The sequence below is a fragment of the Xenopus laevis genome, chromosome 3L (assembly GCF_017654675.1).
Source record: "Xenopus laevis strain J_2021 chromosome 3L, Xenopus_laevis_v10.1, whole genome shotgun sequence".
Lineage (NCBI taxonomy): Eukaryota > Metazoa > Chordata > Amphibia > Anura > Pipidae > Xenopus > Xenopus laevis.
Genome location: NC_054375.1, coordinates 89,898,129 through 89,917,237, shown reverse-complemented (window position 1 = coordinate 89,917,237; position 19,109 = coordinate 89,898,129). Strand labels below are relative to the sequence as shown.

The 19,109-nt window shown below is 36.2% G+C and overlaps 1 protein-coding gene and 1 long non-coding RNA gene across 6 annotated transcripts in view; one reads left to right on the top strand and one right to left on the bottom strand.

Moving 5' to 3' along the window:
• sfmbt2.L (Scm like with four mbt domains 2 L homeolog) overlaps positions 1 to 19,109 on the bottom strand; it is a 125,782-nt gene that overhangs the window by 7,846 nt on the left and 98,827 nt on the right. For all 3 annotated transcript variants that reach the window (XM_018252749.2, XM_018252750.2, XM_018252748.2), the window contains 7 exons: positions 17,018 to 17,088; positions 15,746 to 15,885; positions 12,341 to 12,450; positions 6,043 to 6,218; positions 4,415 to 4,584; positions 3,363 to 3,605; positions 2,298 to 2,420 (listed from right to left, as the gene is read on the bottom strand). In XM_018252749.2, coding sequence (XP_018108238.1) covers positions 2,298 to 2,420; positions 3,363 to 3,605; positions 4,415 to 4,584; positions 6,043 to 6,218; positions 12,341 to 12,450; positions 15,746 to 15,885; positions 17,018 to 17,088 — 1,033 coding nt within the window. The remainder of the gene's footprint in view (positions 1 to 2,297; positions 2,421 to 3,362; positions 3,606 to 4,414; positions 4,585 to 6,042; positions 6,219 to 12,340; positions 12,451 to 15,745; positions 15,886 to 17,017; positions 17,089 to 19,109) is intronic.
• The window catches only part of LOC121401519, a 301,118-nt gene that overhangs the window by 216,037 nt on the left and 65,972 nt on the right, over positions 1 to 19,109 (top strand). For all 3 annotated transcript variants that reach the window (XR_005966307.1, XR_005966308.1, XR_005966306.1), the window contains one exon: positions 4,339 to 4,451. This is a non-coding gene — a long non-coding RNA (uncharacterized LOC121401519). The remainder of the gene's footprint in view (positions 1 to 4,338; positions 4,452 to 19,109) is intronic.

Sequence of the window (19,109 nt, the reverse complement as noted above, 5' to 3'; positions counted from 1 at the left end):
ATTAGTTGCCCGGCGACAAATTGGCTCTTCTTCGGGCGACTTCGGAAAATGAAGCACTCCGAATGCCAGCTGCTGGCGATTTAGTCTAGCTTGGAGATTGGTCGTCCGAAGAAGATGTGATTTGATGCCAGGCAACTAAATTTCCCTGAATCTTCTCGTCTGTCTCTGCCCTTAATTTTTCTTGTACTGTTGTTTGGCACCTTGATAAAGGTTGTGGAAACAGCCACACCATTAGTCTCCCACCAATAAAATCAACAAAAATTCATCCAGTGAGTGCATTTAATCGGATTTACGTGCGCACACAATACTTTTTACTAGTTAACAAATGTGTTCGGACTGTCTTTTTTTAAATAAAAGGAAGACCAGGGCTCACCTTTAACTGCACTGCTTTAACTTTTGGACTTGAAGAATCCCCTTAATGACAGGCCCTTTATTTTAATCAACTGAAAGAGCTTTACAACGCAGCCCTTTCTATTAACTTCACTTTAACTGACTATTAAAACAAATGTTTCTATGTGATTTTTCTAATAAAAAGCTGGTATTTGTGATTATGATTTATCTACTACTGTTGCTGTTGGTCCAGTGTGGCATACCTGGATTTTACGTCTATTTTAGTAAGAACAGACTATTTCTTGCCTTATTATATTCAAGTTCTCCTGCTTCAAGGTAGTCTGATACATTTCACATGAAAATTAGTAGCACACAAACAACCCTCAAAAATGACCTCTGTAGAGTAAGAATACACTACACATCACCATGTTTAACTCCATGCTACACTATGTAAATGTATGTGTATTTAGGGGCCTATTTATCATGCTGTGTAAAAAGTGGAGTGAAGCATTACCAGTGATGTTGCCCAGAGCAACCAATTGGCAAGTACTGTAGATTCCAACAGTTAGAAAACAAAAGCAAAGATCTGATTGGTTGTTTTGAGGAACATCACCAGTAATGTTTCACTCTACTTTTTACACAGCATGATAAAAAGGCCCCTAAATGTACTGACCGTGAAGAGGAGTAAAAAAATTCTGATGTAAAAATTACACCGCATTGTACTATACATTTTTACTATTTTTGCTTGTTCATTGACTTTAAAGTAAAATTATGCTGTAAAACCAAATACACACATTAGTAATATAGTACAACCTAAAAAATCACATCTATTTTTTAATGGTATAAATTTCTGGAGTAAATAACTTGCAATGCTGATTTCAGAAATGGTGATAGAAAAACATTTTACACATCTTAACACATATGCCCCTTTATGTGAAAATAATACACATGCCCCTTTACTGAAAATATCCTAATTTAAATGCATGCAAATAATGATATTGATAAGCTTTACCTCTCATAATGCTGAATACATTGTACCCAGTGTGCTTTGATTCCCATGCTTTGTCTAATGCTCCCTTTATCTTTTGACCATCAGACATACATAGCAATAAAGTACAATCATGGATTTCCATGTGCAATAAATTTTATAGCCCAATCACTTCCTCTATTCTCTATTCCTCTAGTCATTAACACCTGTGCTTTTACATCATGTATTTAATTCCTCAGCTAAAACATTATTATGAATGCCAGTTGTTTTAACTCCTAAAAGCTTAACTGCCCAACAGGCCTAATTTAATTTTTACTTCATCTGGTATCCCAAATATTTGTTTTTAAAATGATCAGCAATAAGATTTTTAAGCTTTTGTGTTTATCATGGCACAGTTAATAATAATTCCAATTTTTAAGAAACTCTGTCTTGATAAAACAATACCATGTACCTCATGGTCACTTACATTCATGTATCCATATTGGTGGCAAAACAATCCTATTGGATTTATTTAATGTCTAAATTATTTTAGCAGATGTATGGTATGTGGATCCAAATTACAGAAAGATCCCTTATTCTGAAAAACCCAGGTCTCATGAGCATTCTGGATAGTAGATCCTCTATCAGTATTACTAAAAAGAGTAGTCTAATCTAGACAATGAAATGTACCTCCCCCTCCAACCCAACAGTAACTTCTATTTTCAACACTTCAGAATGGCAGCACCCATAGAGTACAACTGTATTAGCGGGGCTGGGGTCATTATACTCTGAAAAATGTATTTTTATTAGCACTGCTGGGACCAGTCAGGTGCATCTGGACCCAGCAGATCCCTCTAACTCCTGTACTATATACAAAGTACAATACAAAATGAAAATGTTGTTCCTTCTGTTAGCATTTAATAGAGACTTCACTAAAGATATCGGATGCAAACACACAAAGATGCTGCCAAATTCCAAAAACTGACAAGAATTTCCATACCTGCTCTTGAAAGATTTTTGCAAGAGGTGCACAGTCTGTGGATTTGATGAATCTGACAACATCAGTCACTGTCCATTGCAAAGGATTACTTTCCAGAACAAGGTGCTCTTCTTCCTTCATGTCCTACAGCCAAATACAGCAGAAACATTGAAATAGATAGGGATTAAATAGGAAATAGCAGCTTTGAAATATTATTGCAATTCCATGCTTGTCACTGTAAATTCAAAGGAATTAGATTGTGTACCCATTTGTATAGTAAGGTTCCCTGTACAAAGATAGGGGCAGATGTACCAAACTCAAACTGGGGAATCCTGAAGGATTTCCAGAAGTCTGATATTGTCCCCGTTTATTAATATTTTTATGATGCCAGGAATATATTAATGCATTTATCAATAAAAATACCTGTGTCATCTGGGCATATGGGATGTTAAAGCTCAGTGGCAGCACTGGGCTCTAACACCCCTCTGAATTGTTAATATGCTGCAAATGAGTCCAAGATTTTATATTTATATACTGTTAAGAACTTATTATTACATGATAATTGACATAAGGGTTTCAGGGCCAGTTTGTAATTAAAATATCCTTAAAAACTGGTGTGAAAGTTCACTCTATAACCCAAAACAGGGATTTGAGCCCCCCCCCCCCCAAACATATTACACTGTTGCTTACTGCAAAACAAATAATATACTGTATGTTTCCAATTCTCAGTTTAAATTTGCTCCGAAGACATTACTCTGTCTGGGAAATGTTATCCCAATGAATTGATTGATTACCCCTCTAGAAAGCTGTTGTCTGAAGGTGAAGAAGGAAGGTATTCTGCATCTCCTTGTTCTAATATGCTAGCCACTAGAAGGAAAAGGTGGAACTACAAAGGTTTTATGTTTCTCAACCTAGGTGAAAAATACCTGAATATTTTATTAAAAAAACAAACTGTAATGTTGACCTTGTTGTATGAAAATACGGATACCAGACAGATGTCCCGGAACTAGTTATTACTGCAGAAAACTCATAATAGAAACAAATGTGAATTTATAATATTTGAAAAAACAAAACAAAACTATTTACAGTTTTCATAGTTGTGTCCTTGTCATCATCAATGCTGGATAAGGAACGTGTTTTCCGATCTCTTCTTGCTCTCTCTATGGGAGGAGCCCTCTCAGACACAATACGGTTTCGCAGTGTTACTGCCCTTTGGGGTCGCACAGATGGAACCTCAGCAGAGGAAGTGTCTGTCTGATCATCACGCAGCTCTGAACTTGTCTCCTCACTTCCAGTTTCCTCATCCATTAACTCATATTCTATACTCTCCTGCAGGGAAACAAAACAGCAACCTGACTGTTTTAAAACAATTGCAGGGTAATCTAACAGAAGGAGCAATAACCCACAGAATCAATTTGATGTTTGTTTCATACAGTTAACCAGTAAATAACTGGTTGCTATGGGTTACTCTCCAGTAGCCCCATTTATTAAATGAGCCCATTCATTTTTACAAATGTTATCATTGATAACCTACAGTATATACAAAAACTTGAGAGCAAGCAGAAACACCATAGAGCCCATTTAGGAATACAAGTGCTAAGAGTGCTGTAATCCTCTGTTTTTTACCCATCTCAGAATCTGAGCATTATTTGGATAACATGTGCTGCAACTTGCTAACTGTTTGCCAACACAGATGCAAATAAGCATCCATTTTGGCAAGTCACTTGCAAATTGTGGTTCTTAGTGGGATGTGTCACTTCTGGCCATAATGTCATTAGCATCTGATTCACTCAACACAAGCCTCTTGCATGTGTACACACAACCTGCTATGGGAAGCCTGGAATTACTTCCAGAGTTCTCTTGCATCCGCTGGAACCTTTTCAGATTGGGCACAAATCATCATAGAAGGCTGAATAGTGGCATTGGAGCTACAGCTAGTAGAGGGGAGTGTATTGGATTTTTTTTAAAAATCATCAAGGCATGCTAATATGAAATCTACTTATGTGCTTTGTGTTTGTAAATTTTCTTCTTGTAAAAGGTGGAGACTTTATTTTTTATTCAGAACCAATGGATGGATTATCTGCAAGATTAATGAAATACTGCAACTCAAAGTTCAATATCTGCGATGACAACAATACCTCTGCTGATTCCACTGGACTGATGTCTATTGTAGAGGTTCGTCTTTTTTTCTGTACAAATATGGATTTTCTTCTCTTTCTTCTCCTTTTTGGCTTTGCTTGTACATTTTCCAAGCTTTGTTCCCCAACTGAAGGCTTTGTAATTTTTTTTCTCTTTCCGTAGTAGTATGCTAGTAGTATATTTAAATTAGGAACAGTTATTACAATTATTAAAACTAAAGAAGCTATTTATCTTTTCTTTTTTTTTATCTATTTATATAAGGCTCTATTGTGTATTAATGGAGAAGGAAAGTCATTTCACACTTGGGGGGTGCCAAATGTTAGGCACCCCAAAGTGAATGTATTGACTTACCTGAAACCCCGAGCCGGTGCTCCTATCAGCAGAAAACTACCGGCCCGGGGTTATTCCTGTGAGCACCACAGAGCACTTCTCTTCATTCTTCTTCCTGCGGCTGCACATGCGCATTAGAGTGAAAAGCCGAATTCTACTTTCCATGCGTCTGGCCTGGGAAATTTGAAGAAAGAAGAAGCCAAAAGAGGATCGCTCTGTGGTGCTCACTGGTATAACCCTGGGCCGGTGCAGTTTTCTGCTGATAGGAGCACCGGTCAGGGGTTTCAGGTAAGTAAATCCATTCACTTGGGGCTGCCTAACATTTGGCATCCCAAGTGTGAAACGACTTTTCTTATCCTTTAAATATGATGTTATTATTGCTTATTCAAATTAAAAACAAATTACAAAAAACTATTTCAGTTCTTAAATCCCCTATAGTAAAAGAAAATATATAGAGGCAGAGTGCTTATATACATTTTATGGAACTCAAAGATGACCTCTATTATCCTCATATTTTACAACAGGGGGTACATTATTTATTATAAAACACAAGTTTAAGTGAGTCATGTGACAGAAATAACATCATTAAACATCCATTATAATGGGTGACATCACTAAACACTGTTTATAAGGATAACATTTACAGGACTTTTTACTTAGTACTGATTTTAGCTCTGGTGTCAACTGCCCAGTATGCAATAACTTCACCCTATGAGCTGATATCAGCGGTTACTTGTATCCACTGCTTAGACCTATTATTGAGCTCATATAGCTGAAGTTTACATATATCAATTAATTCATAAAATCTATATCAGAGAACTGTTTCTCACATGCTGTGGTTCTGTTCCAATAAGAAAGTGTACGGCACAGTAAGTGACTAAGCTAACAAGTTATCTGTGGCAACTGCAAAGATTTGCTGACTTTCAGATCCTTTCAATATTCTAATAACCTGAAAGAATTTTACAGGTATGTCCAATAAATCTTTTAAAATGTTTACATTTGATCTAAAGTAATAAATCAGTTGCAGTAAAAGAGTATAATCTCTGCTGAGGTGCACACTGTGCAGTTTAGTGCTGGGATAACTTGCCACACTTGAACATAAGTACCACTATTTGAAATAAAAAAAAATAAAACCCCACAATACAGGAATGTGATGGGGTTGTGTAACTTATATAAAGGATTGATGTAAAAGTTCCTGATACAGACCTGTTCTTTGTTGCATTTTAACAGAAGCTAAAAAGAAAATAGACTTTTCCCAATTAAGCATGGACAATAACGGTGTCACAATAAAACTTACTATATTTAGTTTTTGTATGAATAGAACAATTCTGAGGGCACACATCAGTTATCAGAAGTGGACTAAATAAGTTGGGACAGCACTCCAGCTTAGAACAGATTTTACGGCAGAAATCTGGTACTTGATCTGACGTTCGGACTATTTTGACTGTTGCCCTGTATGTTTTTCCTTTGTATCTGAAAAAGAAACATTAAATATTTTTTTATTTAGCAAACATGCAATTGCTTTCTACACCTACAGATCTCCATGGACCTTTTTTTTCAGTTTGAAATTATACCTGCCTAAAGGTGGGCATACACAGATATGATTGGCCAATTGTGTTTCTGTATATGAGATCAAAATTATGAGATAGATACAGGTTCAGAGTAAAAAGTAACTATGGGGGGGTTGTGGATGCACACCTGAGGCCAATTTCAAAAAGTTTAAAGCCCTGTCTAAATAATTCAAGTAAATATGCAAGTGCATGTAATTTTGAAACAGGGTTTTTTTGTTACAAAGTTATAATCATAATATTGATAAGCCACCATACCACATCAAGGTAAAACCCCACATGGTGGTCCCTAACTTATTTATATCACAATCCCCCCATAGTCAGAGTAAAAAGTATACTGACTTGTTCAGGTAGAAAACCTTGAATTGTAAAGGTTTAATCACTCAGGTCCCACTGTAATCTAACTGATGCCATAAGAGTCAAAACATGTAGCTCTACCTATTTGCTTATTGTTGGTTTGGTCAACTGAATTATCGTAAAGGAGAAGGAAAGTAATTTTATACTTGGGGGTGCAAAAGTTAGGCACCCACAAGTGATTGTATTTACTTTCCTTCTCCTTTAATAGGTATGGGACCTATTATTCAGACTTATCCCTATTCCTATTTTCCCTGCCTGTCCCTTGCCTTCCACCCGATTTTCCCTGCCTGTCCCTTGCCTTCCACCCGCCTCTCGGTTTCATATTCTTAGTTTCCCCACTCTCTGGTTGCCCTGTCCCTTATTTGTTTACTCCAAAGTCACAATCTCAGTCTACATTATTGCTTCTTATCATTCCATTCAGTGTTAAAGGGATTCTGTCATGATTTTTATGACATAGTTTTTATTTCTAAATTACACTGTTTACACTGCAAATAATTCGCTCTACAATATAAAATTTAATACCTGAACCAGCCAGCACTTTAGGGTGGAACTGCTTTCTGGCAGGCTGTTGTTTCTCCTACTCAATGTAACTGAATGTGTCGCAGTGGGACCTGGATTTTACTATTGAGTGTTGTTCTTAGATCTACCAGGCAGCTGTTATCTTGTGTTAGGGAGCTGATATCTGGTTACCTTCCCATTGTTTTGTTGTTAGGCTGCTGGGGGGTTATATCACTCCAACTTGCAGTGCAGCAGTAAAGAGTGATTGAAGTTTATCAGAACACAAGTCACATGACTGGGGCAGCTGGGCAACTGACAATATGTCTAGTGCCATGTCAGATTACAAAATGAAATATAAATAAATGGCTTTGAGTGCAGCACTATTAACTGATGTGTTTTGGAATTTTTTTTTTTTTTCCCCATGACATTATCCCTTTAATATGTCTTCTGGTTTGGAAAATAATAGTTAAAGGCGGTGTAAAAAAAATATCCACATAGACATAAAAAGAGGCAGGGAAAAGCCCCCACAATATAGTTACATCAACAAACTACAGCTACAGTTTGGTTTGACCATGTTTATTGCTCTTTACTACTCTAGTCAAATATGTAAGGACTGGATAAGTAGCTCAATAATACCAAGAAGTTAATTGTCATGTTTCCATTGAACCTAATTTCTTTCTGTAATGAACACGACATAAAAGTTACACAAAGATTCATTCTTTTTTCTCTGATAAACAAGTCATTTCCATCAAACATCTGTATGGTAATGAGGAAAAATAATTTAGTAATAAATGAAGGGACAGTCCTTGAAAATGTTTCATAATGAACTGAATCCAGAAATGATTGTGTATCAGTAATAATAGTACAAGATAGGTACCCAGAGTACATGTCCTTCAATTCAAGCACGCAAGGCTGATCATCGGGAAAATAAATAGAAAACATTGGCAACCATTCAGTCTGCACTAATTGCAGTTAATCAAATGAAATATGTTCTCTGTATGTTCTAATGATGGTTTTAAACTGCATCAGCCAGGTTGCCGCTTAATTGCCTGTCTGTTGTCAAATTTAAATTGATTATTTTCCAAGTTGTAATGTTTTCCTATGCAACTGTATATAGAAATGCGCCTCTTTGACATTATCATGTCTATAATCGCTGTAAATAACAATGTGTGATTCAGCAAATTGTTTTATATGTGTAATTTAATTGCATGAACTGGGTGCTTTTCTGGAGACATAAGCAGTTCTTAAGTATTACTTGAAGCTGTATCTTGTCATTTAGAGTATATGAGTAGTTGCTGAAGAGGGGGAAATGCTCTCATGAAAGGCATACTCATCCAACGCCTCCTTTTCCCTGACACTACAAATTGGTGGTACGGCTTCAAAAGCTTTTTCTTTTAAACACAAACCTCAGACTTCTGAGAGTATTCATGAGGAAAACATGAAAATCTATACATTCTAGAATAGAAGCCAGACAGCAATAGAATCAACATATACATTTAGATGCAATCCTAGAATCTCTTTCTGTAAGAATACGTATGTATGTGTGGTTGGCATAAAAGACTTTAGAGTTTAAAGGGCAAGAGCTGCTTTTGAAAGACACAAGGTGACAAATGAAACTGCATTATGTTTTATCATAACATTAAAGGGACACTTTCATAATAAAGATGGAACAAAATACATTTCTATATACAAGGACAAGTTTCCTGTAGGGCCTGTGTTTTCATCCACAATGCAAAATTCTACCCCAAAAGTGCAGAAAAATTGTGCTTGTTGCAATATCTCTACGCACTGTAAATTGCACCTTATTACTTAAATGTAAGGGGAAGGGATGTTTCTCCTCACCCCTCCAGTGTCAACTTGTCTAATGGTAATGGTTTAATGGGACCATTGGCCACAGTACTGTACAAAGACAACAACAAGTTGCTAGTGTGAATAGCTGTGGATATTGATAAAGGTAGGTGACACCAGCTATAAGAGCTGCACATTTCTTGGCAACATGAATAGTCCACATTGCCTGCTCAATTGACAGTTCTTATAAATGCAAATTCAGCATTAGCAAGGCTGTCTTCTGTATGCATCAAATGGCATGCAAAAGGATAATCAGTACCATTATGCAGCCAACAATATTTTAGCTGACTTTAGCAATGAGATGTCAATAAAGGAACAAATCATAAACCGATTTTTCCATTGAGTGTACCGAGTGTGTTTACTTGCAATAAAAAGAGCTACATTCTGCATATACATATAATAGGCGTTGTTCCACATAGTCTAGGACAGAGTGGGCAGACATTACAGGGAAGAGTGGAAAAAGGAAATATTAACCATTATTAATAGAACAGTAAGTATTTAACATGGTCTCTCCCCGTTGCATTATAAAGTGAAGTCCTTAATTTTCGCCAGTACTAGGTGAAATGGCAGCACGATTCATATTTATTGTATATTCTGCACATGTTGCTATACAAATTGGTAGAATATACAGGTTGTAAGCTGAAAACATAAAAGTAAAATTTTCTTAAATGTACTTTTCAATTTGCATTGGAGATTTGAGATCCCTTATAGAGAAACTCTTTATCTAGAAACTTTCAAATTATGGGAAGGCCATCTCCCATAGAGTCAAATAAGCAAATAATTCAGACTTTTTTTTTTGCTTTTTTTTCCCCCTCTAATAATAAAACAGGAGTATGTATGTGATCCTAACTAAGTCGATAACCATTCTTCTCTGAACTTCTCAGGCTTTGTTTCAAAATGTTACGCAAATAGTTTCCTGCGGCCCACCTATGTTATAATTATTTCCTTACCCCACTCAAGTATATCCCACATGTACAGTATCTCAGAGAAGCACCATTCATCCAGTTTCCACTTGAAAGAGCCTCTGTATATTCATTTTTGTTTTTCTGTGGCTTTGCCTAATGGCAATAGTAAGAGCTAAAAGTAAATCTATTTCCATTTGCTTGATTTTCCCAAGCTCAACTCCCACTGGACACATCTTGTGTTTATAATCTTATTACAAGAAGCCAGAGAGTGAATGGGTAGGGTGTTGTGAAACCCTTGGAGTGTGACCAATCTGATAGAGCCATGTGAATTTCCATGATAACTCTCTAGGTTTTCTCATAACTATAATGAAAGATGACATAAGCATCTGCCAGCAAATGTTTTCATGTCATGTTAACAATTTTGCTGGAAATGGTGGCCCCTTAAATGTGTTCTTAGTTGCTCTAAACAAAGCAATTTAACTTGATTTTTTTTTTTTGCATTAGTGTCTAGTATTGACTTTTTTTCTGTGTGACCAAACCAGTAACTGGTATCACATTCCATCTGTACTGCAAGTTCTTATATCCAGGGCCCTCTGATTGCTAGTCTTGTGCTTTTTATCACATTGTATTTTCATATCCCATTTATTGAATATCAGTAAATACTGTTCATGACTAAAGCATGATAACAGAAGGTCAGGAGGCAAGAATAATTACTTGAATTGCTACATTATAAATTACTTACTGTATAACAAATATTTGAAGCTATGGATTATAAGGAACCAGTAACCCATATCAACTACTTAGCAGCTTTTATCAGTCAAGTACTGATTGATTGCCATGTCCTAGGGGCTGATTTACTAAAAGTCAAACTAATCTCAGTTTTAAATGAAAACAAAGTTAACCAATGTAGTATGACTGATGCTCCAGAAACTCGATTTTATAGAACATTTGTTGCGAAAACTTTCGGATTAACAGACGAAAACTCTTGACTTTAACGGACTATCCAGCGCACAATGTCAAGAAACATCTTCAGGGACATCTGCCATTGACTTCTACATAACCTTGACAGATTTGAGATGGAATATTTTCAGATTAGGATTTTTAGCAGTTTTGGGGTATATCAGAGAAGGCTGCTCATTTTCTTAGATCAGGGGTTAGCAACCTTTACTATCAAAAGTGCTTATAAACTTTTAAACGTTTTAACCTTTTTTTTTTAATTTTAACTGTTACAACAACAGAATACAACAAACAGAAGTGCAGTGTGTATGTGTAGGCCTACTTTGAAATAAATTAAACACTAAATAGTCCTAAATGGTAGTGTTCTCATCTGTTTAATGTAAATTCTGTTTCTGAAGTTCAATGCTGATCTTCCCTCTATTGTCTTGAGTGTGTGACCGCAGTAAGGACCATGGTGAATCATCTTGCACTCCTGGGACGTCTATACAGCCCTCACACCTGCTGGCGGCTTCCTGAGTGTGCGACTGCGGTAAGATAACTGTTAACTTACCCCGGTTACACACTCAAGCAGCCGCCAGCAGGTGCGAGGGCTGTATAGTCGACCTGACTGAGGTCAAGACTGAGACCGCAGCAAGCAGGATGAAGAGCCGCATGAGGCTCCGGAGCCTCAGGTTGCCCACCCCTGTCTTCGATATTTAGTGGACATTTCTCGCTGTGAGGAAGTTCATTATGGACTTAAGGAACAAAATGGAAGCTAATATTTTGGCATGCACCAATGTTTCATTTAATTGGAGAAATGTTTAGAAGGATAAAGGATGTGATAGATTGCATTCCAAGAAATATTGGATATACAGTATATGCTCTGAGAAACCTAAAGTGAGCCCTTGGTATGGCTCATTTACCAAGTGCAGGACAGGATGCAAAATAAACTAAAGCACAGCACTGTGTCTCTTGCACACTTTCACCCTGCCCTGTACTTAGTTGAATAGCTGCAGCTAGGGAGGAGCAACATATTTCACAGCAAGAAAAATGTGCATTGACTGTAATGTATAGTGAAAAAAGAAATGTTGCACAAAAAAATAAGGCTGATGAGTTTAATGGCAAATTTCTAGCATTTCGCGAATTTTCAGCAAAGCGAAACAGATCAGATTTGCCCAGCTCTAGCCAAGGCCTATGTTCATGTGGACCAGGAGGCAGAAGGCAACCCACACCCGCTACCCTAATTTGTGTGTCCTTTAGACTAGTAAGTTAGGGAGAGCTGATGAGTCAATCATGCCATGGAGCCCTGTTTTTACTGCCAGCCCAAGGTGGCAATATTGATGGAGAGCTCTGAAATAGGCAAGTTCATACAAAGCTTGATTTTCCACACATCTGCACTTACTAGATGTAATGTTTGAGCACTTTCCATTGCTAAAATGATACATATTTTCATAAATGCATATATACAAAGATACAGACTTACTTGGCTTTCAATGTTTCTTCCTGGAAATTCCACAAAGAATCTTCTACTAATTGTAATTCCCTTAATACTCTTCCTGGTTTGTAGGCAGCATTAATTACCATGCTGAGGACCTGGCACATGTGTGAAAATGGAAATATGGTGAAGATGCTGAACAGGAGAGCATGCATGAACTAGCATCAACACAATAATTATTCCTATACTGTACAATGCTTTATTTTAGATAAACTTCACAATCAGGCCATATTTGCTAGTGAAATAGATATAAGATTATCATTGTAGTCCCATCAATTTACAGTTGTCAACAATTGAACTAGTGTACTACATTTAAACAGTGTGCGTTAATATGCACCTCACACTCCACTCAATCTTGGGAATATCATGATCAGTGCCACTTGAAATAAATATCCAGAAATTGAATGCAAAGTCTACTGGAGCCAAACAGCTGTTCCTCCTGTAAGAAGCCTTGCTGCTTTACCAATCTATGCATCTAAAGAAATGTTTTTTTATAAACAGAAGTATCCACCAATTTAAGCAGCTCGGAAAGCTACACAGAGCTTTTTTGCATGGCTTTAAAATCCATAATTAGAAGGTATGACACCATGGGCATCCACAGAAGATTTTCCAGGGGGCAAGGAAGCAAAAGAATTACACAAATTATTTGTACGTAACAGTATCTTGGGGTTCATACAAACCTAATGGTAGCTTTTCTATAATGCATAAAGTAGTAACCATTGCATATGTATAGCATTCACATTCTGTTATACAGAATTTGCTAGGACAGCACTTGGTGTTTTCTACTTTCTTAGCACAATTACTGGCAGTGGTTTGCAGAATGTTATGTTGTTCCCTGTAGAGATTTAGTTAGCTAGATACATACAGTGAAACCTCAATTTAAATATCCTAATTTTAAAATGTTCTGTATTTTATACCATTTATTGTGGTCCCACCAATATATAATGCACAATCCATTTCCCTGATTTTACATTTTCCCGGGTTTCACGCCATTTTTTTTGAGTACCCTGAAAAAAGTAAAATGGGGTTTCTACTCTGAACAGTTTTATATAAAAAGGTCAGTTTTTAGTCTGTGCGTGGACAAAGCATTGCACTCAGCAGGAAACAGAGTGGACACATTGATTATTGATGAACTTTTTAAAGTAGCAGCAGGAAGAGGGTGTGTACAACAAAATGCCATTAGTATAGAATCTATGTTTATGCATTCTATTTGAATCTAGGGGAAAGCTACATTATTCCTAGAGTGCAGAAAGGTTAAAAGATAACACATTCATTCATATAGAGGGTATGATAGTAGAGTACTTACATTGTGGGGATGAGTGGGCAAAGGGTAGCTAAAAGCAGAAACAATGAGGTGGATGAAGGGTAAGAACAGGAGAGGGGGTGAGGTGCAAATATATAGATATATTCATATTATAAATACATTATAGGTATTTATTATATCCATATAAATATATGGAGAAGCGTATACGTGCATGCACAGGAAGTGGAGGGGGACGCAGACAATAAGTGGGACGTGGACAGCGACAGGGAGGTAGACTCTGACAGGGAAGGGGCGATTACCTCCAACACCCTCCAAATTCATACAGGCAGGTTCCTGATAAACTTGACCACACTGTGTGTAATTGTAGTAGGAAATTTAGGGGCTAATGTGTAATGAAATATAATATTTGTAAAGTGCTGCATAAATGTGTTGGTGCTATATAAATAAAAGATAATTATTTGTTATTATTATAACAACCTCAAATTAAAGTACAACCGTAAAATACAATATTCATTATATTATAAAAGGGGTATCTCTACCTCAATGATGATAAGTATTTTTATCAGTAGTTTAGCTCACAGTTTCTGTGAAATGATTCCAATATAAAGTAGATTTCATAAGTACTTTGCATATGAGACTCTAAAAACAATGTTAAAGCCTGCACAAATCCCACTTAATGAGGAACAGATTTGAACTTTGGCTAATCCTCACAAAAGTTTTAAAGCCAAATTATAAAAATCTAAGAGTAAATTTCAAAGTAGGACAGCGCCATTTGTTTTTTATTATAGTGACCCAATATCAGCAAATTACAGGCTTTGTCAAATACAGACTAAAAAATGATTGTAAGCCATTATTTTTACACCCTTGGAAAATCATGACCTTTGTTTTAGTCTAATGTACAAGCTGGATCACGAATTTGGATGTAGCCGTGGCAATACTTGTGCAATCACATAATGCTAAGTATTGTATCTGATTGACTAGAAAAAAGTAAATATTGCCATGTGCACAATACACCATTATATTCCATCAATTTAATTTGTGTGTTTGATGATTAATCATGTCTGAATTATTTAGCATTTTTCTGCAGAATTCTACTTGGCATTCCAATTCTCCATGTACAGTATGTATATGTAAAACGGGATATATTATACCTAGGTTACAGCAGTTAGGTGGCTACTATTACATACCTCCCAACATTTGAAAAATAGAAAGAGGGACTGTCGAGTCTAGCATAACAAAATATTATCGGCTACTCTCCCCCTTCCAAATACAGCACCAACAAGTGCCCTAGGCACCCAATTGGATACCCCCTCCCTGTGTGCACACGCTCGCTACTGCGCACGTGCCAAAAGAAAACAAAGCACAGTAACGAAGGGAAAGGCCAGGGGAGTGCTAGAGGGGAGGAGGAAGGAGGAGGGCAAAAGCAGCGGCAGTACAAGTCACCTGGACTATGGCTAGGCAGAAAACTTTTGAATAGGTAGCTGCCCAGCGCCCCCACATCTTTGTGCCCTAGGCAGGTGCCTCTTCTGCCTACCCCTAGTTCCGGCCCTCTACTGGCTGGAGGGGGGGTTAGGGTTATATACTTAAAAAATTATTATGTATTATAACATGTTGGCCGTTCCAAAGGCCTGTGATAAAGCAAGAGCTTTGGAAAATACTCAACAATGCCAGGTTATTTGATTACTTCCCAATGACTCAAAGTTGTCAGGTCTGAGGTGGTGGTCAATAAACAATGTTATAAATTACAATGTTTGGGTTGTGTAAAAGGAAATATACATCTTTAAAATACTGTGACTATTCCATTTTCATGGATTATTTCAGACATCAGGGTGCGCAGCATGTCAGGGGAACTACAAAGCGTTATAAATACAGCGTTTATTTTACATTACTTTTTCCCACATACACAGCTTGTGACATTTTGTTCTGGTATGCTGCGATGTAGAGGAATCCTGGGGGTAAATAAATACATAAAACTATGACACTTCGCTTTACATGTAGCATTCCCTTAAAAAAATATATCCCAACATAAAAATCTAACACAGCAGCATCCCAGACAAAAATAAACACCGCCAATAAAAATGAATCTCGGCATTACACAATTGTTTATGTAATTGAGTTTTGATGATTACCTCCTTAAGAACCAAAACACATTTCCCTGGCCCCACTGACTGAGGTAGCTCTGCAATTCTTCCTTTATTTAAAAATGGTCCTGAAAAGCAGCGATGATTGATAAAAAGTTGCTGGCAGCAATATTTCCCATTGACAATTCCTAGAAAAACAAAAACATTTTTATATAATGTATAGGTTGTGGAAGTTCAACTTTTTGTTCGAGTACCCTTTCCTGTATGTCTATTACCTTATAGCTAGGATACTAATATACTGTATAATGTATCATCTTTAACAGTCATTCACCTACAGTACCAAAAATATCAAGAATAAATACCAAATGATATTTTTCAGGATGGGCTTTAGGTATATCTAGAATAGAACACAACCATTCATCCCAAACTACCCACGTTTGGAAAAATAGAATATAAAGTGTATATTAACTTAAGAGGGCTGGTTTATCAAGGTAGCTGCTGTGCTGAATTGCAGAACAATTTGTTTTGATCAGTCTACTACTAGTTAGAAAACCAGAGCAAAGATCTGATTGGCAAATACATTGGTGCAAAATAACATCAAAATAAGGCCTCTAGGTGTTTACAAACTAAAAAAATAACATGCAAAGGATCCATACTTTGAAATACATTTTATTTTCAAGCATTAATGCTTTAGGAATTATGAGATTATTTATCAACCTTTACAGTGTTACATACCCCAGTGCACTATGCCCCAGCAGTAACTTGCCAAGACAACCATGAACACACATTTTATAATGACCACATCTACTATACAAGCAGCTTTACTACTTTATGTATCCCCTCCCCAAACCTGTTAAATTATCAACTTAACGTTTCAAAATGTCCATAAAGTTCAACTCTTTTATTGATGTAATCCCTTTCAAGCTCCAATTTCAGAAATAAAGGCAAAAAAAATCTGTTTTCAGTTTGCCTAAATTTAAAAATCCTTTCTTAACTCAAAATGGCAATCAAATCATGTAATATGTATTTGATACAATATATATATATATATATATATATATATATATATATATATATATATATATTTCTAACTGATGGAAACAGATATTGTTTGGAGTGAAATCTATAAAATACTCTTTTTAAATCCCGAACGCATGACAAAGTTAACTAAATCTCATATCCATTTTAACAATGAAACACTTTTCTGCAGAATATATCAGTGAACATTCAAACATTATATTAAGTGCCTACATATAAGTTTCTTAGTATCTCAGCAACACCGTTGTTTTATCTGTACTTTATTTTAAGATAAAAGCATACCTGATAAATTGTTATCTGGAAAAGGAGAGGGCTCTTGAGGTATTGTCTCAGAAGGTACTGATGAAGGCAATCTGTGCAAAAAATACATGGTGTCCATTACACTACAAAAGCTGTTATTCTTATTTTTAAGACTATTTAAATTGGTTAACCCAAAAATGTATTAAAGTCACCATGCAGTAACAGACAGTATAAATTTGTCAAAATAAGCATGAAAATCTGACACTGGTGTTACGAAACATAATATCATGTTAACAAATACCATACATCAATAATCTAAATTCCAGCTTAAAAGTATTTTGGTTTAAAATTTGGAGCTTGTTATATCCATTATACGTACTGTAAAACTCTGTTTGTGTGTTGTTTTGAATTTATTCAATCTTAGGAAGACATTATAGAGATGATTCAAAAAAATCATTAACACAGAGAGATAAAAATGATATGCAAAGCTCATCTAAACATCAAGTAGATCTCATACCCAGTCTGTAAAATCTGTCCATAACAGTATGAACATAATGCTAAATTCAAATGTTAATGGTGCATTTACTGTAGACAAATTTAGCACTTGCCCAATACTAGCAATGCCAAGATGACTAAATAAAACAAAATATTGCCAGAGACACATCTCTATGGAATTCCTTAACTCTCCACTCAATTTTGTACTTTTACAGCATCAATAAACCGAGCATTAAAATCAGCAACACAACGCTAATTCCAGTCTGAAAAGCTATATTTGCTTTTTAATGATGCATGTAATAGATGAATACCTACTTCATGAGCTCCCTGGTGTTAATGTCAAGACTAATGAAAAAGGCACTAGAGAGATAAACCACTAATCTACACGGTTTATTAAAAAAAAAAAACTCCAGTATTTTGCTTTTATATTTGTCATATCTTAAATATCTACCTTAGAGTAAGTAGACCACATTAGCAATGAGTAAATTATTTCAGCAGTCATGGATTTACGGCAAAAATCCGCATTTCGCCATCCATAAATTTTTCCACATTACTGCGGCTAAAATTTGCCAGGAAAAAATTCACTGCAACAAAGCAGCCGCCAAGACAAAAATGTTGCCTAGACAAATAAGTCACCATACGAAAAAACACCCATTGACTTTAAAGCAGCCCATTGACTTTTTCTGCCGTTTTGCGAATTCTTTGGCGAAACGGGACTGATCACTAGACCACATGTATGGCAGGCCAAATTAAACAGGATTGATGATTTGCCCTTTTGGCCAGTACAATAATTTTTTACATGTACTGTATCTGTTATAGATGCTATTCGAAACAGACTTTGCACAGGCATGACATTGTCAGTAGTTTGCAAGAGTAGAACTGTATAAATGCTATACTGCTCAATAGCTATGAAATTCTTCTCTGGTGCACCCATTGTTAAATATGCCTCAAAGACTGATGTTGGTCCTATTTTAAAAACCCAGATATTCTGAAGTAAAACTGCTGGACTGATTTTTGGATTGATGCGTATTAATTAATATGGATTCGGATTCTGAAGGACAATCAAGGCTATACAAGATTGGAACAAGAATCAATAAACTAAATGTGATGTGAAGTAATCTAGGGATTATATAAAGGGATTCTGTCATGATTTTTATGGTGTAGATCTTATTACTAAATTACATTGTATACAATGCACATACTTCATTCTACCATTTAAAATGGTATTCTTGAACCAATAAATGTATTTTTTGTAATAGTTGTAATACTGGTATGTGGGCGACCATCTCAGGTCATTTGCTTTCATAAAAAGCCAGCACTTTACAATGAAACTACTTTCAGTAAGGCTATTGTTTTTCCTTCTCAATAACACAACTTGGGTTAGACTAGTGCTTTACTATTGCGTTCTGATATCTACCACTAGGTGGGACATGGGAACATTTTTACCATGCAGGTTTCAGGAAGCGGCTATCTGGTGACCTTCCCATTATTCTGCTGAAGGGCTGCTGGGGGGGGGAAAGGGAAATTTTAGTGCAGCAGTAAAGAGTGACTGAAATTTTAGAGCACAAGTCACATGACTGAAGGCACCTGGGAAACGGACATGTTTAGCCCCACATCAGATTTCAAAATGAAATACAAA